This window comes from Lonchura striata, chromosome 1A (assembly GCF_050655825.1).
Source record: "Lonchura striata isolate lonStrDom1 chromosome 1A, ASM5065582v1, whole genome shotgun sequence".
Taxonomy (NCBI): domain Eukaryota; kingdom Metazoa; phylum Chordata; class Aves; order Passeriformes; family Estrildidae; genus Lonchura; species Lonchura striata.
The window spans coordinates 59621991-59647010 of NC_140741.1; the positions used below are offsets into that span (position 1 = coordinate 59621991).

General features: G+C 38.5%; 2 protein-coding genes across 17 annotated transcripts in view; one reads left to right on the forward strand and one right to left on the reverse strand.

The window, feature by feature from the left end:
• Window positions 1-20125, forward strand: part of ANO4 (anoctamin 4) — a 200469-nt gene extending 180344 nt beyond the window's left edge. For all 16 annotated transcript variants that reach the window (XM_085568934.1, XM_085568926.1, XM_085568921.1 and 13 more), the window contains 7 exons: window positions 2319-2416; window positions 4796-4938; window positions 5937-6089; window positions 7408-7555; window positions 9985-10104; window positions 13112-13217; window positions 16446-20125. In XM_085568934.1, the coding sequence (XP_085425060.1) occupies window positions 2319-2416; window positions 4796-4938; window positions 5937-6089; window positions 7408-7555; window positions 9985-10104; window positions 13112-13217; window positions 16446-16637 (960 nt within the window). In that variant the 3' untranslated portion in view covers window positions 16638-20125. The remainder of the gene's footprint in view (window positions 1-2318; window positions 2417-4795; window positions 4939-5936; window positions 6090-7407; window positions 7556-9984; window positions 10105-13111; window positions 13218-16445) is intronic.
• Window positions 19881-25020, reverse strand: part of SLC5A8 (solute carrier family 5 member 8) — a 29079-nt gene continuing 23939 nt past the window's right edge. Inside the window, exon 15 of the mRNA XM_077783128.2 lies at window positions 19881-23759. Within this exon, the coding sequence (XP_077639254.2) occupies window positions 23628-23759 (132 nt within the window). The 3' untranslated portion in view covers window positions 19881-23627. The remainder of the gene's footprint in view (window positions 23760-25020) is intronic.

Here is a 25020-nt window from a genome sequence, read left to right on the forward strand (position 1 = left end):
AAAATGTATGTGAAATTTTACCAAAACAACTAAATAAACTTCCCAAACAAGCTACTGGTGTGATGTCTCATGTCTATAAAATCAAATTAATATGAAAAGAAATGAGAGTTTGGCTTTGCAAGTTACTCAAGGACCAATTCAATTTTATTTATTTTTTAAATAAATACATTCAGAATTCAAAGCCCATTTCACAGTTATAGGAGATGAACAGCAGCAGTTTCTGGACCTGTCATTTACTTTCCAGTGCTGCTATATGCACACTGAAATCCCGTGGTTTCTTTCCTGCTTCACAGATGAATAATTGAAACAACTTTGCAGATAAATGACAAATGGTAAGTGGAAAATGCCTGCCAGCTTGAATTTTCAAACACATCTGGATACATAAATATTTTGGATAATAAAGGCCATACAAATATTAGCAAAACAAACAAAAGTATTTGAATTTTAATAAAACCATCTTAATTTTGTAGAGAAGTCTGTTTCTTCAAGGAGAGAGTACTTGATAAATGGGCAGACAGATTTTTGCTTAACATCCCTCCAAAATCTGGCTGGGGCTGAACTGACCTAACAACTTGCTGCTGTCAAAGGAAAGGAGTTCTGGTCTTCCTCTGAGTCCTGCCCCTGAGGCTTGCTCCTTCCTCCTCCTCTGCATTAGCTCTCACTTGTCCAGCCCTGTGAGGAGCCTTGTATCAGCAGTAAGCTTCCTTTTTCTGGCTGAATTAGTCTCCTGCTGATTCAGTTGGCTGATTCATTTCACAGAGGGATCAGAGAATACAGAAAGAAATTCATATTTCTGCAGGAAACAAGATAGAAGGAAAAGAGAGCCAGGTTTGTGAGGAAAGTGCAACAATAAGGTGTTACAGGTTGGGTCAGTTGCTGGTGGAAGCTATTCTTAGTAGTCCTGTTTAGCTTTTCTCAGAGAAAAAAGTGTCTAATAATAAAAAAAAAAGAGTCTAATAATAAAGAAGTCTTAACTTTATTGACCTCTGCTAGGTCTTATTAGAACTAACCTGCTTTAGAATACCATGTCCAGATATCCCTCCAATACCCCTCTCTTCACCTGTTGAATTTTGCCAAGTCTAAGACATTTAGTAACACTAGTCCAGTGTCCATGGACATGCTTAGACCACAGTTTACATATTATTGATGTTATGGTTGTAACATTGCTGCTGCTTCATTAACACTGCACCCGCCTCTCTCAGGATATATTCACTTGTGACCAATTCCTAAAACACAGAAGGATGATGATTTAGTAATGACAGAGAAGTAAAAAAATTAAAAACAAAACAAAACAAAAAAAAAACAAAACCCTGAAAATAACCACAGAAACAACAACAACAACAAAAAAAAACACCAATCCTGTCACCCTGTTAATCTAAAGAGATGCTAAATTAGGTCAGCAGAAACCTCAGCAGTGATCCAAGTTCTGAGAGCTGGGTAATGAAGTATGTATAAGAAATTAATATCTCATTTTATTCCAGGTAATGACCAATTTTTCTCCCTAAAAGTTAGAGAGAAATAATTCCTGTTCTGTGACAGTGATTTGTTTGACTTATCTGTAATACCCAAGATTTTAAAATACAGTTTGAACTACACTGTTTGGATCTGCAAAGCCAATTGCACAAAGTGCTGTGTGAGAGTAGAAAGCTTTTGATTCCTTTCTGTTTGTTCCAATACCAGATAAAAAATTACCTACATTTGTACTATCTGAAGATCTCTCCCAAAAGCAGCACCACAGCTTCAGTGGCTGGAGCCACTGTTAAAGCAAGCAAGCACTCAAGAAAAAACACTAAGAATTGTTGCTGAGCAGAGAGAGCTTTTTTGTTCTTTGAGAAGAGAAAAGCTTTGCACGGTCTACTCAGTCATAGATGTTAAATAGTACTCAATTAATAATTCTAGGTCTATCCTCTAGGCAAGGACTGTTTGGTTTATGTGCAGCCAGGAGGAATTTTCTCTTCATTCTTTGACTTGATGTAGAGTCATCCTCCCCAAAAACAATTTAAATCAATGGAGAAACTTGGTGGTCTTTGCCTCTGCCCTGCCCACAGTTGCTCAGCACGTTAGAAGCACTGCTGTGAAAACTGCATTGGTTTCAGCAGACTCTGACCTCTGCAGAGAATTAGGTGATAAGCTTAAAATACTGACAGTATGATACAGGGTCATCTGCTCCCATGAGTTTACACTTCTTTAAAAAATAAGGAGAATGCATTTAATTTCCTTTTAGTAAATAATCCACTATCATTTATAGCCTTTAAGAAATGCTTTAAAACTCAGCATTATTCCCATTTAACATATTTTTTCTTTTTTTTTTCCTGTAGTGCCACCCTAGTGGATGCCTTATTGATCTCTGTATGCAAATGGGTATTATAATGGTTTTAAAGCAGACATGGAATAATTTCATGGAATTGGGATATCCGTAAGTAAATATAATACCTATGCTTCTATAGGTCACAGAATATTAAGTCTATGTTTTCCTTATTGCCAGTTAATAAGAGCAAGATGCAGTAGTCATTACAGCAAAAAATCCTCCCCAGGGGTACAGATCTCCAAATATATTGATGATGTTTGGGAATTTTTTCCACATTGGACACAGTTTGCAAAAGCGGAAGTGTAATATAGATATTAACAAATAAGTACTACATGAGAAGTACTTGGTTTTGTTACATTGTATTCTATGTTCTAAAACGCCTTAAAAATAACTGTGTGACCACTATGTTGCTTACATGAAAAATACATGTATCATTTCTTAGCTATACTAGTAAGTTCTAAATCCTATTTTTGTTGGGTGATAAAAGATGCCTGAAAGAGCAGGTACGAGATGGAAAAAATGCACTGCTGGCACATGCACTCTGAAAGATAGAAAAATGTACTGACTGGTATGTAGACACGTTCCCTTGTGATCTTCAAGGGAACATGAAGCTGTGCCCTAGCTAAAAGGTTGGCAATTACTCCTTTCCTATTGGTTTATTCCTATTGATTAGTATTTAATGAACATATTTTATATTATTAATATAGACTTAATATGATCAGTGTAGTTGATGATAGAGAGTGTGGATGGTCATCAAGGGAAATTAGCAAGTGTGAAAATCTAAGAGAGAGCTGACATGGTCAGAAAGTTTGCCCTTGTAAAGTTCAGAGAGATTTGCTATTTCTCCATCTTTCCTGGGCCTAGCACTGCTTGCCAGTATTTTGCAGCTGTTAGGGCTGCAGGGATTAGCTGGGATGGGCAGGAGGGAACAGTAGCAGCAGTATTGATCCTTTTCTTTCCATTCCCTACCACTTCTGCCAGTTTTCATTAGAACTCTCTGCTTTCTATTAATACAGATTTTTTAAACTTAACAAAGAGCACAGAAGAGAAATAAAATAAGGTGATTGATAGAGATAGGAGGAGATTGTTTAAGAACAAGTAATTTTATATGAATAAACTGCTTCAGGTGAAATGAATTTTCACTTCAAAGTCACAAGGAAAACCACAACATAAAAGACACAGTCACAACACTGTGAAATGCTTCAGCTTATTCTGATGAGAGATGTGTTTGCCCTCCAGACCCTTCAGTTCACCTTCTAGCCTTGAAATGCTGCAAGAAAGCGCATTTCTTTTTGTGTGAAAAACACCTTTCTGCTAAGAGCTTGATGGCAGCCAACACAACGTGGATGGCCAGAGGGCTTGGAGGCAACCCTGCCATCTGTACCTGAATTCAGTTGAACTGCACTTAATTTCACCTATGCTTCTTTGAGGAAGATAGGAAAAGCTGTAATCTTTCTGATAAATTATGTAAATGGAAAAATAATCTCTAAGATTCAAGAAAAAAAGCAGCTGTCCAAACCCTTATCCAAATCCAGTTACTATTTGCAGTCACTTTGCACCACTCAAAGACCACAGCAGGCCACTGTGAGGGCAAGAAGTGAAGCATTGTCAGGAAAAGGACTGAATTATTTGGGTGATCTATCATGTTTTTTCTCACTGAGACAAAGTGGCTAATCACAGCTTCAGAGAAAATCTCTGTCATTGTGGTTTGGGGTTTTTTTCTCTCTATACTAACTCTTAACTAGTGTCCTTTGTTGGCCAAGCAAGTGCAACTCCCTGACAAGGTGTTTATTTCAGATGTGAGAATTCATTTCACTTTTGGCTCAGTGCCTTTCACAGTGGTTTTACACAAGCATTTCTTTGGGAACAGTGTCTTCCCCCTGATGTCCAGTACAGGTCTCCCATTTGTTGAGGTGGAGGTAGCTGCTATGTCATCCATCCATCTCTCAGCCACCATGTGTTGTCTGTAGTTCAGACATTTCTTTCTGCCTCTTTCTCCTCTGAATGTTTGGCTGCAGACACCATTCAGGGTTGCCTTTTCCTTCCAGGCTTGCCCAGTTACCCTGCACGCTGTAGAGCCATGCAGAGATGCCAGGTCCCACACAGAGGAAAGAATCAAGCAGCATTAGCACTCTTATTTACTGAGCTCAGTATCTCCATGCAGCATTGCATTCTGCCGCATAAGCAAACACTGAAGTGATTTGGCATTCTGTCCAGAGAAAAAGAAGTAAATAAACAATGAAAATATATCAAAATCCTTTCACCATTTTAACAACATACAGGCTGGGATTACAGCTCATCAACTGTATCTGTTTTCATACCTATTATGCTGTGTCATCAGCCACATGTATTACTAATGCTCTATTTTCTGTACATTGGGAAATTAATTTTGCAGGATATGTTGTGCCCACTTAACCTCTTCCAACTTTGTGATAAATAGCCATTCATATTCTTTACTTTGTTTCTTTTATTTAATTTAAAATGTAGGCTAATTCAAAACTGGTGGACCAGGAGAAAACTACGGCAAGAGTATGGCACACAGGGAAAAACAAGCTTCCCACAGTGGGAAAAGGACTATAATCTGCAGCCCATGAATGCTTATGGACTCTTTGATGAATACCTAGAAATGAGTATGGCTCTAACCTTCATTCTCTCTTTCACTATATTTTAATGTTGTTGTTTTTCTGTTGATGTGGGCTGGTGAATTCTTTTAATTGTCACTATATGAAGTTAAGGAGACTGCAAAAAAGTGTTTATTTTCACAGAGCAGATGAGGAATGGGAGTAAGTTTTTAAGAACCAAACAAATGTAGTTAAGCACACTGCTGATGGTCTGCTAACCTCCCATCTATGAAACACTTCCCATTCCAGATTTGTTTTCCAAACCAGAGCCCAGTTCTTTATCTGCATACTTTTCTGAAGAATTTGCTGTTATTTTTCTAAAGAAACTTGTCTTGTGTTTATGCTTTGAAGTGCATGGTACAGACCAGCATGCTTATTTATGTTTAAAATCCTCCCTCATTTACTACCTCACATTTACAAAGTTACTTACTGCCAAAAGGCACTGCTCTATCCAGAGGAGAGAGGAGAATAACTGCTCAAAAATATATATTAAAAAAAACATGAACTTTTGCCCTATGTGACTGAACTGCATATGTCATGATTGTTTTTTTCCTTTTCTCCCTCACACAATTCTTTTCAAATTAATTTGAAATCTCATACTCTGAAAATCTACCTCTAGAAACTTAAACAGAATTTCAAACTGCTTCCCATCTGAATTATAAAGAGGAATGTATTCATTCCAAATCTTTGCAAGTACTGAGAGATCCTAGTAGATGCTGGAGTAAAAATGTCCATTTCTAAATGAACAATTGTCCACTTCAGAACTTAATTCCAAATTACAAAATTTAGATGGTGCTGTCCACCATTCCAGGGTCTTTTCATTCTTTCTTCTAACTTTTGACAAGGACTTGCTGCACAACTGCCACTAGATCATTATATAGTATGATATAATAATGAGTGTCTGTATACTTTATACATACTGTTTATTTTCATACACTGTTAGGTATATTAGACATTGGGGTTAGATCCTAAAAGATATTTTGTGATATTTCCTTTTTTTCTCCCAGTTCTTCAGTTTGGGTTCACAACCATTTTTGTGGCAGCTTTTCCCTTGGCACCACTTCTGGCCTTACTAAACAATATTATTGAAATTCGGCTTGATGCTTACAAATTTGTTACTCAGTGGAGAAGACCTTTAGCTTCAAGAGCCAAAGATATAGGTGAGCTCTTTGTATGGTGTTTGTTATATATATGTGCTAGTTGTCAAAGCTTTGACCACTTCAAGCAAGATCATATTAAGGTATTTTCAGTCATTTTCATCTCTTGATTGTTCAAAAAATTTCAAATATCTGATGCCAATCTACTTATGCAATTAATAGTCTATAATATTTTAATTATTTTCTGGGAGACTGAACAGCCAAGGTATAAAGTGATCAATGTTCTCTGCAGGTGCTTTGTTGTGGCAGACACATTGTGCAAACACATGCTGCTGCTCAACTTGAATATAATAACCAGACAGATCAGATGAAACATGAAAGCCAAGTTAAAGTGGCCACCATCCCGTAAGGAACCTGTATGTTTTATATGTACCTGGCCAAAACCAAGCTCCCCTGTGACTCAGGGTCTGTGCCCACTGGGTCCCTGGTGGGTCAGACAGGGTGGGTCTGGATCCTAGCAGACAACTTGCTCTCAGTGAGTCACACCTGCATTGCTAAACACAAGGTCCACAAAACTCAGAGGTCATCCAGCCACACACTCTTGCAAAGGATCTCTGAACATATTTTGACTAAAAATCTCTTCTGTCCTTGCAGTATGCAAAAGCACAACACCTTTAGGAAGAACTTGAAAACAAATTCATCTGCCCAATGCTGAATCTCTGGTGTTTTCAGAGAGGTAAATAGGGAATCTCACTAACCAACTGCATTGCAAAAATCCCTAGCCGACACCAAGAAATAGCAGATCAGGATTTGTGCTCTTAGAACATTCTATCATGTGCCTAAAGCCTGTGTCTGATTAAAGCTTTGAATGAGAACAGTGTGAATCTGTGGGTTCTGGCACAAGCCTGGACAACAGCCATACATGGTATACACTGCAGACATAATTTATAAAAAATGCAGCTCTATAATGTAGTTAATAGAAGCACAGAACAATACCTTTTTTGCATGTTGATTCAGATGTGATTTCTCAAAATAAATTGCATTCTAGCAAAGTTTCAGGGTCAATTCAATGCCTCATTAAATCAATGTGTATGTCTAACCTTCCTTTGGTGTGATTCACAGTGATGAGGACAGTGATGAGCTGTTCAATAAGAAAATTTATTTTTACTTTTACTGTATTTTTACTTATTTTATTTATCCAAGAGTCACCAGTAAAGTTTTTATCCAAGAGTCACCAGTAAAAATTTTTACTGGTGACTCTTGTATAAAAACTACATAAAAACACATTGTGCAGTGGGAAAAACTACTTCAGATCATGCAGTACTTCAGGCACTTTGGTTCTTATTTTTCCTGGAGCAAACATACTGTCCTTGTTAAACAGGCATCTGGTATGGGATCCTGGAAGGCATTGGAATTCTTTCAGTTATCACAAATGCATTTGTTATAGCAGTGACATCAGATTTCATCCCTCGCCTCGTTTATGCTTACAAATATGGACCTTGTGCTGGCCAAGGAGAAGCAGGACAAAAGTAAGGCTTTTTTGGGGGGAGGTGGGAGCAGATGTGCATGGAAATCACTTACTACTTGAATAGATGCAGTATTACTGTCTGTGTATGTTCTGATTCCACTAAACCAAACGTATTGTTTGTGCTCAGGTAAGAGATACCAGCCATAGGTACTGGTGCTCTGCATATTCACAGAATGGGTTGCTGAGTGACTGACTGTGATCCATGAGGTTGCTTCAAGGCAAACATGGCAGAGCTATTTCAGAGATTTTGTGTGTGACAGGATGCTGCCCAAGCTGTACTTCCCAGCTGGTAGTACATGGATATAATCCTATTTTTTTTTTCTGAAGCAATGCTGATACGAATTAGTAAAGAATTTGTTGAGCATCCTAAACTTGTACACTGGGGTTTTTTCCTGATGTAAGATTCAGCATGTATTGCTTTAAAAAGTAGTGTCTAGCAAGAGGAAGAAATTTCCAACTAATATATCAATATATACTTACAGAGAAGAGCAATTTCTTTTTCTTCTAAAACTAGAGTTCTTAGATTAATTATTCCAGGAGATGTTTGTGATCTGAATCCCTGCTGCCTAAGTGGATTTTCTTTCAGTGTTGCTAAACACTGAGATTATATTAGTATGTGCACACTACCAGCAAGCATGAGATAGTTACTGCCCAGCCACTTGTGAAATCTCAGCTGCTGGGCTCCAGGAAGGTCACTGAATCCAGCCAAGCACAGACACAGTTTGCAAATACTCTAGCAGTGCCATAAGCAAGGAACCCTGCTGTTCAAAGAAACCCAGGCTAAACAGTAGACAGTGACAGAGAGCTTGCATTCTGCTGTTGGACATATGGCAGATTGATTTTTTTACTCCCTGCTGCAGAAAGTGAGTTCATCTGTTGCTGCCTTTTTGACATCTTTTGACTGTCAATACATTTAATCATACTGGCAGAAGAAGGGCATCTGGAGCAGCAGCTTCTGATTAGGAGATCTGCTAACTTCTGTCCTGCAAGGATTTGGGCATTTTAGCTAGGGCTAGGGAGGATGTTCTGTTTGCTTTCATGAAGAGTTAAAATCCCTTCAGGGGCAAAGTGGTCTGGTGACAGTTGTTCCTGAGCATGTGCCTCTGCTCATACCATTATAAAGATTTACAGGATATTGTGGCACTGTAAGCAACTCATTGCTAAGGAAAGCATAAGGAAGGATTTTCTCAGGAACACTGTGGATAAAAAAACAACACCTTTAGAAATATTTATCTTAAGACTCAAATATGACTCAGTGGCTTTGAAACTAGTTCTGCACAGGGGAAGTAGTTTGGCTCACCATTTGGCTCTTATCTTCTTTTCACAAAACTCTAGTACAATGTTTTCACACTTCTGCTGCTTTTTTGAGTGAATTTCCGGATGAAGCCATCAGGTAGTAATATTTTGAAGGAGCTAACCTATATTTAAACTGTTTATGTCAGCATTCTGAATAATGTTATTAGTAAGTACTGTTACAAAAATCCACAGGAATAGTGAGTTTTCTCAAATTAAGGTATGAAGACCCTCTGTTATTGAATAGTTAAAAGAGAGAGGGACCCTTTTCCTTCAAAAAATGTCTGTAGGTATTAGATCCACATGACACACAATGATACTAGAAAAACACTGGAATTAAATTAAGTTCCAAATGTAATCAGTATGGAGACAAAGCCAGATGGTGTTGGAATATAATTTTTCAAACAGTGTAAAGTCCATATATAGAAAGATCCAACCCAAAACCAAAATCCCCCAACCCTAAGGGTGCATTACACTCTGCACCAAGATGAGTTGTGTGCCTACACTTACCTTTGTTTGCATGCAGTTGGTGCAGCATGGACAGCACAAGATCTCCTCAGTGACAGCACAAGATCTCCTCAGCTCTACTAACACAAAACTTGAGCCTTCTACTGATACCCACAGCCCTTCAACAGGGGACATAACTTCTTCTACTCAGTGTTCTCTAAATTTTGCCTCACAGTATTCAGTCACCCTGGGATCTTCTAGAATGGAGTTCCTATGATTAACTGGACATTTTACAAAAAGCTGTTTCAAGTGTATTATCTTTCAACCTGATTTAGTCTCCCTTTGTGCTAGTACCATGAGTGTAACAGTGGGAATATTTTGATTATCTTCCTAACACTCCTCATTATTTTCTCTGCCCCTATTGTTCACCATTTAGGTGACTTTTCAAAAGTAACCAGTCCCAATCTTCACCATTCCTTCTCCCATAGAAATCTACCATTGCTTCACTTTTATTGTTCATCTGACCTACTTTAGCATTTCTATTATATTGCTTCAACATCCCTTTCAAATATTAATAAGCATGAAAATTGTACTTTTGGATTTTATGAAACCCAGAGGACATCCTCCTGGGTACAACAATTAATGGAAAAATCTTGCTGTGTCCTGCTGACAGCATTTTGTCCCCTCTAGGTGTATGGTTGGCTATGTTAATGCCAGTTTATCAGTATTTCTGGTGTCTGACTTTGAAAACCGTTCAGAGCCAACATCAAATGGAAGTGAATTCTCTGGGTCACCATTAAAATATTGCAGGTAAGTTTCTGGTCAACATACTTCTCTGCTTTAGGACATTGAAATGGAGAAGCATCATAATAAATCTGGAGTTGAAATTAATTTTTAGAAGTTACAAATTGAAAGTTTTAACTGTGTTGTTCAGGGTCATGCTCTTCCTGGTGCTGTTTGGCTGTTACCTGCATGATTCCTTCCTCAGATAAAAGATTAGCCAAAAAAGCTGGTATCTGGAGGGTATCCTATTGCAGGATTTTTATGGTGTCATATCTTGACTCAGACACAATCATCATGGATAAATATGGTATCAAAGGGCCAGTAATAGGTGCCTGACTACTTAGGTTCCAGTGAGACTCAATTGTGATGAGATGATATCACAGGACATGCACAGGATGTCAAAATTGCACAGAAGAGGCCACACTGAGGGATTTCACAGGTCTGACAGACATAAACAGGCTCTGTCATAAGCTGTCTTTACAAAACCTCAAATCCAGCATTTCCAAATTGTTGAATTGTTAATACGTTTATGTTATTGCTTACTGGTGTAATTATTAGTAATAATCATATATTTGTGGTTTGAATCAAAGGAAGATGAGCAGTTAATAATCTGCATGTCTTTGTCCTCAACAAAAGATGGAGTCAGAAAAGTCTGTACTGGCAGATTTACACCTGAGTGAAATTAATAGCCAAAAACCTCAAGGGTCTATATAAAAATCTTAAATAAAAACCAAAAATACCAAACAAATACAGCTACCAGTTATAAATTGCAGTATAACATTACAAGCATGAGAACTGGTAGCCTTTTAGCAGATATTTAGTCCAAATATTTTTCACTGTGAAGAATTAAAATATCCTTTTATGAGTGCCTAAAGAACAAAAGATACTCTGTGATACTACAAAGGTCTGTGGTACAGCAAAAGTCAGTGATATTTGCAATATTGTGATGTGTTTTATGAATAGGAAGAATTTTGAGTGGTATAGCATAATAAATGGGGGGAGGGGGTGACATCAATGCTTCCACTTAACTAACTGATATTTAAGACTGTTGCAACTTCTTTGGAAGAAAGATTATTCCAATGCTGAATTCACCTGTGGAGCAGAACCACACTGAGAATATTCCATTCCACATTATTTGCTATAGCATTATTTAATAATCTTTTGTCATTCTGACTATTCTCTTCCACCCCTTCAATTCCTTTCTTGCCCAATTTCTAGCATGAAGTTGCTGCCTCTTAAATTTGATGATGGAAATCCCACAATAAAAAAAAAAATGTCTGCTCAATATCACCTAAACAGAACACTATTAAATTTGGTGTGATAAATCTCCAAAAGATATATCTGTTCTTTTGGGAGACACTGAATTGTTACGTATATCTATCCTTGAAGGAAAATTAACATTTTTATTTATCTGGGTTTATCAGCTTCTGACCAAACTGCATTCTGCTAAGGCATCAGTCATTTTAATTGCACTTCAAGGCAGATATTGATAGGCAATTAAGGAAATATTATGTTATACTGTGTAATAGTGTAGACACTTTTCCAGGAAGGCAGTTTGTCTGAAAAAAAGTCCCAGTTAATTTCTAGTGGCCTGGAACACAGATAGTGCTGTGCTATTCTGGTTGTTTATAAAAGGCTTCCCCATTTTTTCACGTGTAACAATAGGTTCCTAGCAAGTAAAAAAAAAAGAAAATATATACTCTACTGGGACTTGCTCCAAGTATTTCCCTTTTCGGGATGCTTAGGATATTGTAAAGCATCCTAAACTATGAAGTCAGATGTCTACTGGCACAAGGAAAGATATTTTCAGTTTTGAGAACTTATTTTAGAAATGCTGCCATTTCTGAGAGATTTGATGCTGACTAAGATGTCATGACAGTTTATTTCCATTTGCATAGCATCCTCTGCAACCTAAGAAGGTGAAGCTTCATGGAAAAATACAGATTATCATAGAGATTAAATAATGTTTATTTCTTTTATTCATCTGCATTTTCATTAGTTTCTTAAAACTGACTTAGTGATCAACCTGTAATATTGACTATGGTATTTTCAATATTTTTTTGCAGTGGGTTTTTTGTCCCATCTAGGAAACAGATGAAGAAGCAAACAATTTTTACACTACTTTTAAATAAGGTTTCCACAGTTCTATTTTAGAATTAACAAACTGCTAGTAAACATGGACTCCAGAATGTGTGATATAAACAGATTCATGGTTTGTAAATAGTCTTGGTGTATTCCTGGATCCAACTTTCCCAATAGATATCTACAATTAAATTTTGGAGACCTGAAGTCTTCCAAATAACACTGTGAGAAAAGACACTAGATCATTTTCTCACATGGTCCTCACCTCTTGATATACCAAGAGGTTCAGTGCTGGCTCTTCTGAAGTTAGGATGAGTCATGTTTTACACCAGGGATGGCCAGCTAATTGATCAAGGGCCAGGTGGAGTCCATGGGGCATTTTTATATGGATTTTGGGAGAACTATCAGGCTGGCAAACCTGGGGACATTTATGGGTTTAAAGTGTCCTTGAATAAAGGGAATAAAGTGTCCCTTAAAAGAGCAGAGCATCCCACCCTTCTCCAAGTTCTGAGGAGCTGCCTGAAAGATACACGTCGTGCTGCCAAGGAAGATGCTGTAGGGTCAAAGCACCTCCCATCCTGTGCATTTGTTTCACGGGTTTTCTTCAGACAGACACTGTTTTGGGTCCTTTGTACCCAATTTCTATTAGAACTCACAGAGTGCATCTTACTGGTAGGTTTCAGCTGAAAGTAAGTCCATTTGCATGCAGAAAAGCATGGTAAGAGGAGGTGATCAGCACACTTGCTCCAAAAGCAGGCACCTGACCTGAAATCAAACACTGGCACAGGCCCAGCCTTAGAAGCAAGCAGCATTAGGGTAACGTGTGCAGTTCAGACTGAGCTCCTTTTGGGTGCAGAGAATGGAATGATCAAGTGAAGATAAGTTTTGGTTTTGCCTTTGCCCAGGCAGCAGTGCAGAGCTTGCTAACTCCCACACTGTGCTCGCCTTTCAGGTACAGGGACTACCGAGACCCTCCGCACTCCCCAGTGCCCTATGGTTACACGCTGCAGTTCTGGCACGTCCTAGCAGCGCGCTTGGCCTTCATCATTGTGTTTGAGGTCAGTGACCATTCAGGTGGCAGAACAAAACCGAAAAGAATACAAATTTCCCTCTGAAGCTTTGCATTGGGATGATCCATGATAGCAGCTGTTGACGTGTTTTTTGTCTTAGTTTCTTCTACTTATATTGTGCTTTGTATACTCAGCTTCATTTTCTGAACAGTCACAGGCACATAGCTTCTTACAGAAAAGGGAATACAACACCAAAAATTGTAGCATTGATTTGCAAAAAGGGAGAAATAAATGAAGCTTTTATTTACTTTTTTGGTAACTGGTCTAGGTTGAGAAGCCATATGCTGACTGTTGTGTAAGGATAGGGATGAAGGAACATGAGAAGAAAATATTAAATCTGAGCAACTGAGAAACAATGATAATTAAAGTTACAGTATTTACACATCTAGCTTTTTTTCTTGTTTGGGTTTTTTTTTTAATGACCTTCATTCCTCCAGGATGGTTGGCATCACAAAGATGATGACAATGAAAAGGATTCAAAATCTTTGTCTATGTTCATAATATTAGTATTTACTGTCAGTATCTCAGATGTCTCTAAGGCAAACCAAAGGCAATAATACCAACATCACATGACTGGTATTCCCATGCTGATTTTGAAAAAGAGAGACGGAAAAATAGGGTGCAATGATTTACCAAAAAAAAAAAAAAATGCAGCTCTTAAGATCTAATTTCAAGTGCCTGAATATCCTCACCAGAATTGAACATCTCTCCAGCACAAGAAGTTTGAAATGCCTTTTACATTGTGAAAAAGCCAAAGAAGGAACATATGATTTTAAAAAATTCTTTACTCAATCCTCTGCTCTGAAATCATAGCAACAGGGCATTCAACACAGATACAGAACCTGTAGTCACTATACTGACATATGGTGTAATGTTCATGAGCACATATTGCATTCTGGCTCACAGAAGAGTGTAAATTCATTCTGAACTGAGCTTTCAACACACTTCTTTGGGTAACGCAACAGAAGCATTTGTGTTAGAGCAAAGATGGAGAAGAAACATTTTTTAGATTGTTATTTTTATTCTTTGTGGCTCAGCAGAAGCCCAAGGACTTCAGCAAATTCCCCCTGATTGCAATTTTCAGACCTTCCCAGGTGAAGGAATATGGCACTGCAAGTTGGGCTCTAGTCTTCCTTTACACTGGGTAACTTATTAACAGTTGGTTTCCAAGGAGATAATTTCTTCCATCATCTGTTCCACACTCAGGGAAATACTAAGGGAAAGAAAGAGAGAAAGATTTGATAGAGGCTGGCCAGGCTTAATCTCTTCTAGTTTCATGAGCAGTCAGTACTGAAAGTCAGGGTATGCAAGTCCAAAAAGGACTACAAGAATGGTCTTGGCAGATCAGCCTAAGAATCTTAAATACTGAAGAGAGTCTGGCCTCTTGATACACACTTGACATAAAGGCAGCCCAGCATAGGCACAAAGAGAAGTGAGGCAAGAAAAATGAGCCCTTTTTGCCCTGTTCTTTTAAAAAATTTAAAGTTATTTTAAAAGTTTTCTATTCCTTCTGATGTTTACATATTTCTACTAGAGTTCTCACACACTGTTCATGTAAATAATTATTATTTTGCATTCTTCTTTGTAAGAAGAGAGAATTAATGGACTTTTAGATTAACCAATGTGGTTGGAGAGGTGGCAATTTCACCCTCCAATCCATTGTCACTTTTAGAATTCTACATATTGCAAAGTCAGAAATAAATCTTCCTCTTTTTCTTCTTTTACATCTTGAGTGAATGCATGAGTAATTTCATGTCATAGTGCAACAAGCCCTGTTCAAGTCTCACTGTCTAACCAAATTTGTGACCAGCTGTGGAACAACTTTTAGTGTCTTCCTGTTACCAGGCACATCTGAGTTGACTTTGCTTTGTCTCAACCAAAGCCATAGGCTGGCTTATATCTGCTTCCCCCAACATGAGCCACTCTGCTTATGGATGCTGCAAACTATAACTATAACTATACCTATACCTATAAAATTATAACTATAACTTAACTATATGAAATCAAAAAGGTCATTGCAGCAGAAACCACAACCTTTTTATTTGAAAATACTAATGGTTGTATTGTGATTGCTGCAGTGCCTACAATAAAGATTGCACTAAGAGATAGGGGATTCAAGGTAGGTTTTTTCATAAATTAAGTAACTGTCTAAGCTCAGGCCCCTTTTTGGCACTTTGAGTATGGTTTGTTTTGGATAACTTAACCTCCTTTGAAAACAAACAAAAGTATTTCCTATCACTGCAAAAGGAATTCTTTGTCCAGGCTAAACTGACAGAAGAGGCTTTTTTTCTCTCTTTTTAGGTTTGGCAAAAAAAAAAAAAAAAAAAAAACCAAAAAAAAAAACCCAAACAAAACCAACCAACCAACCAAAGAAACAAACAAAAAACCACCAAAAAAAAAAAAAAACACCAAAAAACAGCAATTAGAGTATTGTGAGTTTATTTTCAGTAGCTTTCAAAAGAAGGGTTCTGCTTGGAGAAGAAGAAATACCTTTATTTCTCCAGTCTAGAATATGTGTCCTTTCTGAGATGGAGGATTTTTCTGTTTATCTGTTCCTCCTCTTAAGTGAACTGAATAAATCTACAAGCAGCATTTTTGAACAAACAGAAAAGGACACTCATGCATTCCTCAGGCATCAAACTCAAGTTTTGCTGTATCATGCCTAAAATAGGAGGGACAAAGGATCACTCAACTTGCATTTAATTGTGGTGTTTACTAAACAGAAATATGACTTTGGATAAGAGACACAGTGTAAGAAAAAATGTTTAAGTTTTGTTTTGTATAGATACATTACTGCTTTTGTATAGATACATTACTTCAAATTCTGATGTGTTTATGGCAACAGGAAAGTGTTACATCATTTAAGCCTCCTCTTCCTGCAGAGCAGAAACTAATACCAGGCTCTGTCCAAACAACTTTACAACAAATCGTGACCTCTGGGCTTTGAACACACAGGTCATAGAACAGTTTTGAAGCTTTATTTTAACCCATCTGCTCATAATTTCTGCTGTGACCCACACTCCACTGTCTTTGGCTGGAGTTCTTGGGGGGGAGAAAACTTCATGTTTCTTTTTCTTAAAATTTAGTAATGGATTTAGTTTAAACACAGCATCAGTCTGCATATTGGAAAGAGATGGTTTTCACAAGATACAAAAAAAGTACTTGTTTTCTTCCTGAGGTTTTACATTTTTCTTTCCTTTCTTTTTGTGTTCACAGCACCTTGTCTTTTGCATAAAGCATCTGATCTCCTACTTAATTCCAGATCTTCCAAAAGATCTGAGAGATCGAATGAGGAGAGAAAAGTATCTGATTCAGGAAATGATGTATGAAGCTGAGCTAGAACGTCTGCAAAAAGAGCGGAAGGAAAGGAAAAAGAATGGAAAATCTTATCACAATGAATGGCCATGACAGGATGAGGAAGAAACTGCTTAAGAGATGATGAGAACTCTTGTTCATAAAAAAATTCCTGGTTTCCTACAGCAGAGACTGCATTGAAAAGAATAGTCAGTAATGTTGTGTGCATTTAGCACACATGTGCCCCTCTTCAATAGGGTGGATTTTGTAATAAGCCTTTTGAAATTAGAGGTGTTTCCAAGGCTTAGTCTTCTCTAGAGCTGATGTCAGCATGAGCATATCAGATCAATACTAAGTCTCTGCACTCTTGCCAGGAAGCTCCCAGGCCCTGACTAAAATTTGAGGCCCTGAACTTCAAAGCAGTTACAAAACTTCCAGTGCTTTACAGAACTTGGTGATCTTATGGTTCATTCTCATGAAGTTGCTACTTCATAAACAGTGACTACGCCTTGGCAATGTGGCAGTGTTTGTCTGTGTGTGTGCACCACCTGCAGCACGTGCATGGCAGCGTTGCTCCCTTCCACAGTGAACCCAATGCGTTAGTTTGCATTTGCCACCAGTTAAGGTCACGTAGGTGGATCATTTCCATTGCTCAACAATACTGAAGTATTATCTAGAAGGAGATGCATGACCATGAGTCTGATCGGCTGGCCAAACGACACTGAAAAATGTAGGCATCAGAAGTGCAGACAGATAGCCAAGCATCTCAATGTGGCCAGAGGTATCTAGCTGTAGGGTCATTTATTTGGAAATGACACTGTGAAAAGTTGGTAATATATGTTAAAGTTTTGAACAGTGCCTTTTCAGCTATAGGATTGTCTGGTGTCTGAAGGAATCAAATCAGCTTAGGGCATCTTGCCCAGAACTGCCCATGTATTTGTGTTGCCAGATCACATGGAGGCCTAGTCAGGAATTGGGGTGTACTTACACACGTAACAGATGTTAGACAGTGTGTCTTAAAGACCTATCTGCCTAAGTAAAACAAACGAACAAAAAAAGACAGATGAAGAAGGTCAGCAGAATAAAACACAGCCATCCAGAATATCTACACTTGTAGCACTTTCTGTATTCATCATTCCATTATCTATGAAGGGATAGAGGGAAAAAACAAAACAACAGACTATAGTATGAAAAAGCTTGAAATCCTTAATGCAGAGCAATTCTACACAGGTGTAAATTAGACTTGGGCAAAAAAAGCCACTGTCAATATCCTTCAGAAAATTCCTTAGTATTGAGAAAATAAGAATTTTTTATTTAATTAAGAAATTTTAAATTTCCAGATTATTAACCCAAAAAGAGTGGACTTGGAGCTTTGAAGACATCCTAAGTGTTGGATGGAACAACATGAATCAAAGTACTGAATGTTTTGAAAGCTCTTCAATCAGTTTCTAAAAGTTATTCTAGAAGTAATTTGATAGAAGGAGTAGAGTTTGCCCTTCTGGACAGATCACACAATGCAAGATCCTATGGATGGATACCTCAAGCTCCACATGACAACAGGGCCATTTGCACCAAGACAAATATCACCAAATTAGATCTATTAACTTTTTTCCACTGCAAAGGAGAACTGTGCTATTTGCATGAGATGGGGGAGCTTTGATGAAGGGCAATATGGCTTGAAGAAGGAGAGGGGTGAAAGAAAATGTGAGCACCCTCCTCTCTGTAGCCACTGCCTGCCTACACACAAAAGCAAGGAACCTCCCCCAGTAGCAACCCACCATCCTACCTGAAGAGGATAAAGGACATAGCAGCTCCCTTTTATCAGCTGCTCCTAGCCCAGGCCTGAAAGTCCCATGAGACAACATAAATACTGAAGGAATTTCAGGATCAGTCTGTTCTGTGGTGGCTCAGTGCCAAACTGAGTGGGGAGCACAACTAGTGATTGTGGGGTAAAATCCTGACTAATGGGGAAGTGAATTTGTTCATCTTTGCTTCTGCTCACAGCAGCTGTGGACACAGCCCACAGGACAGTGGGTAAATAGGAGTATTTCTATTTCTGTAAATAGGGGGTGGGGATCAGGCTGTTGACCTCCAATACACACATGCCAGATGGGTTAGTATTTATCATCCTACAGTTGCAGCCTGGGAATTTTGAGGCAGAATCACTGTGCAAAATCATATTCAGACCAAATTCTCATAAATAATTTTATTATTTTGGATACCCTCTGTTTAATGTCTAAACCAACAAATGACCAGAGCTTAGAAACTGTTTACTAAGTAGTAAAGTGAGACATGAGCCATGCATAAAATCAGTGCCACCCATACGAGTAGAATGGACCTTTGCAAATCCCTGCAGTAAGATGCAGCTTTGTCAATTTAGATCTCAGTAACTTTGAGAACTGAACTGAAAGACAGTAGAATATAAACTGATTTCCACTCCAGAGGAACCACTGCAATAAAATGTGCCAAAACAAATAATGCACAGCAGAAATGCAATAGATAGTAATTGCTTTTGAGAGTAGTTTTCAAGACAGCTGCATTATGATGAATTTTCCTGACAAAACTTTGCTAGAAGATGTGTCCTGCTCTGCTGTAAATGAGACCATGGGTTGGCTGCTTGCCAAGCTTGTGCTGAGTATGATGCTGCAAGGGGCTCTGACCTCCCTGGCAAACCCTGAGTACATCTCTGTCACTTCAGTTTGACCAGTCAACCCATCGAGGTTTCTCTGCTGCTGGTCTGATGAACAGATTTCCCCGGAGTCCTTCAGAGCTACATAGCAGAACACTCAAGAAGGATGGCCCCTTTCTATTTATTATAAAAATAAAATACAAATAATAGTATAATAATAAATGGAATTCTAATAGTCTCTAGAGAACTAATTTATGCCATATTATTCTTGATCTGATTATGGGTTTTGCTTAAATCTCCATGTGACAGTCCTGTATGTTGTTTACTTATTCCAGCTCCACAAGAGCACTACCTTCAAGGGAATGAGAAAAAACTGCAACCTCAATGCATGGCACAGACATTTTACATAGCAAGCAGGCCAGCACACATCAGAGGATTTACTGTGAAATCATTTTGCAATCAGCACAAGATTGTTCTCCATAGACCATTCTTGACAGCAGCATGTACTTCATGAGCAGTTACACACCAGTTTTTAAAACCAAGTTAAAAATGTATATTGGGACTGTTTTTCAGCCCGTTTGCTAAGATTTTTGCATTCTGTCCCATGCTGGTTTTACAGATCTTAGAATAAAAAATGTAAATTAACAACATGGAAACTCTGACAAAAGAAAAATCTAAGAATAGAACATCATCTACTTTCAAGCCACCAAATACTATGACAGAAAACATGTTTACAAATCAGTTATTTTTTATTTTAAATCTTTCTGAGGGGAGTTACATTATTGACCATATATATTATATATATATATATATATAAAGTATATAGAGAGATTGTTTATTTGTAAATAGAAAAATTCTGTGGAGAAGAATGTCAAGTTTTCACACTTTAAAAAAATCATCAACATAAAGCCATGTTTAATGCTTGTACAATGTGATGTAATAAACTTGAAAAATAAATTATGCATATGAAATATTACTGCATGTCATTCATTAGTTTCTTTTGTTAACCTTATTTGTTCAGCAAGCAAACTGACCAGTCAGATAGAAGTAAAATTTAAATGCAGACCAAAACCACACAAAATCTATCACTATTTTCTCTCTATGGTTCTTTTGCATAGTCACATAGTCAAATATTGTAATGTTGTGGTTTTATGGTTGGGGTTTTTTAATGTGTTTACTTAAACACATTCCTAATTGTTTTGTCTTGTGACTCTGCCAGATGCTGCATGTAATTTGGACACTGCAGAGTGCTCCCACTCCTGTGAAATGAATCAGTTTTGAGCATCCCATATTTATCAGGTGAGCTTTTAGCTGGGAGAGATGAAGGATCAGGGGGCAGGAGTATGGTGGAGACTCCAAGAATTATCTTGCTTTTACACAGACAAGGAAGGCCCTGGCTTAGAGTTCAGCTAGCAGAGGACAGTATATTTTCCCGGAGAAAATATTATTGAAAATCAATTAATTGTTTTAATTAATGATGCCAATTAAGAAGAATATAGGAAAAAATAAAGCGAAAAGTGTCACTTTATAGGTCTGCAGCAGTCATGGGAGATTAGATAGCAAGAAATGGAGCAGCTGCTTAGGTCACCTACAAAGCCTAAGTTTGTTTGTCTCTAAACCACTTAATAGCAAGATATACTTCCCAGTGAAAACTCATCTTGCTGAGTTTTTATTGTGGACCAATAAATATCACTTGGCACAAACTTTAACTTCATACCAAAATTCAAGCTAAATGACCGCTCAATGCTTAAATAATGACTTCAACAGAAAAGGGGAGGTAAGATGGTAATTGACGCATTTCCTCTGTTTTAAACAACTAAGTAAATTCAAAGCATGGAGAAGAAAAATACATTTTTAAAGTATGATAACCAGGAAGATTAGTCTTCATGAACAAACAGGTAGAAATTACAGATTATCTAAGGCAGCACCAACTACAGCACAGTAATTTCAACACAGAGTGATCCTGAAAGGACATGGTGATGCTGTTTCAAACAGCAGTGACCAGTCACCCTCTGGAGAAGCACATTCAGATGGGAATTCAGCATTTGGATTGGGAGGGCTGTAGCCATACTGGCAGGCACACAGATCAAGTGCTTGCTGTGGGCTTCTGTTCTCTATTACAGCTTACTCTCTCTCACAAAGCACAGGTATACAGAGGCACACCAGTGCACTTCAGCACTCTGCTGCAGCGTGGAGATAGCAGTACTTACCCTGTTTCAGATCTGTGGGCTGAAAGTACCAGGTAAATATAATTTATTATATTCCAAGGCTGAAGAAGTATTCCATTGCACAGAATGCAGTATCTGTTTCTGGGTCTTGAAGACGAGGCACAAGGTTGAATGAGCTGCACTTATCTTCTGAGACTTGAGAAACATAGCCAGCTGATTCAGTCAATGGGCTAATTGTCTCAGAGTAACTTGCATAGTCCCAAAACAGAGATATTCCTGTCCTGAATCCTAGAAGACTTTATTCAGGATGCTATTGTTTGTCTCAGATCTCAGATAAAGGGACACAAGACAGTAACTCATAGTGGGATCTATCCCACTTGATCACAACCCTTACACACAGTGTCTTTAGGCACTGACCTGAACTTGGAGCTACAGAAGAGGTGTGAGAAAAGGGACTGGCCTGAAACTCTGCACTGGATAATGCAAAAAAATGCTTCAGGGAGGCATGGGGGCAACCTGCCTCCATCACCACATAGTTTTGCACTAAGTTAGCCAATGGAGTCATGGCCTTGGTGGCACCCACAGAGTGTCTGACTGGATTCTTCTCCTGGTTTGGTCCTTGGAGCCCATTTTTTCACCTATCCTAACAGTTCATCTTATGCAGTAGATCATCAAGTGCCCTCTGTCACAAGGGCACAGAAAACAATTTATTTAGATGCTACAGGGCCCCAGTCAAGGCAACTAAGCTGGCACTGTGTCATTTTCCAAGTTACAGAAGCTCAGTACTTGGCACAAATGCAGTATAATTTTTAGAAAGTGTTTAAGGCATGCAGTCAGTTTTTAATTTGATTCCCAAGCATGACTGCCTTCTAAGCATCACAGCTCAGCTTTCCTGCAATGGCTTTAATTTTCCAACTTAATTTTGCTGCTGTAGAAGCGTTTTAAACATTCCTGTATAGCCATAGTAAAAGTCTGAAGCAAAAAAACACCACAGTGGGTCAAGTCTGTTCCCCACTGTACCTAAAAGCAAGCAGGAGAAGAAAGCAATGGGGGTATTCACACTCCCAAAACACCAGCACAGGGCATGGTCTCACGTGGATGGGCTGTTAACCTTTCTTGGCAGCCCCACCAGAGGATAGGCCATTCCATAAGCCCTGCAGCCCTGGAGAAGCCTTCACCATATGACATCCTTTGAGATCCCTTCTCCATCTTGGAGAATTGTGCAGGGGACTCTGCACACCTCCAAAACACAGTATGCATTTGCCTGATCTGAACCAACCTGGAACAGGAGTCCCTAGAGTGAAAACATGGACTGCAAGAACACAAAGGACTAAGAAAATTTCAGCTCATAGCTCTGGAGAGAACTGCTGTGGCAAATGCAGATGTAGCCTTCACTCTTGTCCAGTACAGCCAAAAGGGAATCTTCTTTATTAACATCTCTGCTGCACTGCCCAGCCCAGTGCAAGAACAATCCTAGGCCAGCTAGCTGGGCATGCAGCAGAAAGCTGCTGTGGTTCTGTCTATGGCACTGAATAAAAAGTGTAAATATATTATTTCCTTTGCGAGGACCAACTCTGTAAGGGCAAGACAGAGGAGACCAGAGAGACAGGGCATGAAGGGAAAGACAGTACTGACTCTTGCCTCTACCACCACCGAAGTCACTCTTGCAGCTCCCAGCAGTGAGCACAGAAGAAAAGGTGCACGTAGCCAAGAAACAAGTGGGTTAAAAAAAACACAGATGACAAAAACAGCAAAATAAATATGCTCTCAGAATCAGTTCTACAGAGGAACCAGATAGCACTAAATATTCCTCCTATACAAAAAAAAAAGACCCACTATTTCTTGCAATCTGATAAAGTCCCACACCCTAATCTCTTCATACTTTCAATGCCCTAAAAAAACAAAACAAAACAAAGCAAAACAAACAACCAAAAAAAAAAAAAAAAGCCAGAAAAACAGCCGTATCTGGGTGAACAGTACTCTTCCCAAATAAAAAAAAAATTCACTCTGAGGGTGAAAGGAGATTAAAAGCAGGTATTTTCCAGGAGGCTCAAAAATATCAAGCAAATATTTCACATAGAAACTTTGCTTTAGGCTCTGTCACCAAGAACCAGAGAGAGTGAGGAAGTGCAAGAAAAACCTGATTCCTTCCTTGACTAATGTCAAGGTCATGCAAAGGCGATAGTGCCACAAAGCTCAGCTGTGTCTGCCTATGACCCCAGCAGAGCTGGTACCTGACCCAGAGCAGGAATGTCAACAGTGCTTGACATGAACAAAACTGTCCTCATGGGCTGAAATGGCCTTGTGTCATATGTGAAGACCATTGACTTTGTTCTTGTCACTTGCAACATCCATTTCAATGTGGCTAAAGGCAGGGTTGTCAGTTCCTTCATCTGCCATGGTAAATGGTTTCCAGTTCAACACTTCCACTTTCTCTGGCTAAAAAACAAAAGACAAAAGCAATACTTTGAAACAGAAGAAACCTCTCTTTGACATCTCTTTGGCCAGCAGAGTCAGGCCTGACATAGAGGGTTACCTTGCAGGAAAACATGTTGGCTGCTGACAGAGCACAAATACTTACTCATTGCAGTAGTTTATATTTTTCTAGGGGCATGGAAAGTTTTGTATTGCATAAGGTACAAATTGTGTAAAATGTTCTTGTAACACAAAATGTTCTTGTCCTGCAAATTGGCTTGGGTGTGCAAAGTTCTAATTGTTGTTTTCATGTCTACTGATATGTCACCACCAGGTCTTTGAGCTATTGACTCCCAACCCTTCCTCCTTGCCCCATCTGTGACAGGAAGAGAAGATTAACATGCATCATTGCTTTGATGTCACACTTCTATTAAATGGAATGAGATATTGAGCTCCTCATGTGCAGAAAGTTGCTTAGCCCTGATTTTTTATAAAAATCAGTTAGCCCTGATTTTTATCTCATCAATTTTTTGCAGTATTTGTGATACCAACTACTTGTTATTCAGCTCTTAGCCATATAAGAGACAGATACATAAAGAGACTAGTTTCTGACTCCAGGCATAAAAAACTATGGCTGTGGACACTAGCTTCCTTGTAGGTGCTGGATTGTTTTTTTCTTTTTCAAAAGACCTCAGGGATTAAATTCCCAGACAGCAGAAACAGATGTTGACCCATTAAAGACAGTGAATGATAGTAACTGGATAGCTGATCTCCAGTACTGACATGGGCAAATAGCATTACAATGGTATGGTAAAATATCCCTTTTTTTCACTGGTACTCTTATCCAGAAGCTGAAATGCATCAGATCATTCTAGAAGGAGTTGTCAGTATTAAGGAAAAACATTTTGCAAGCTGGACCATCTGAAGATATGATTATTGTCTGAACTACTGAACTTGAATGTTCAGCTGATGATATTGATTGAAAAGTGATCTGTAGTTTATTTTTAAAAAGTAATTTTCCTGTATTCTCTCTTCTAATGGATGTTATTACCCAATAATATTTCCCCTTTTCTTAGGATGAGAGCTAGGAAATACACTGACTAGAAATGTTTTCTCTCAAACAGTAGCCAAAGTTACAAAAAACAATCTGACCTTAGAGAACACATGTTCACAAACAAAGGAAGCTTTGCTGAGTCCAAGGTGTGCCTTGGGGCAGCTTCCCAGGGGACAGTTAGGGAGTATTTTAGCAGAAACATGGAGAAAATTCTCCCTTTTCTTAGTTGGT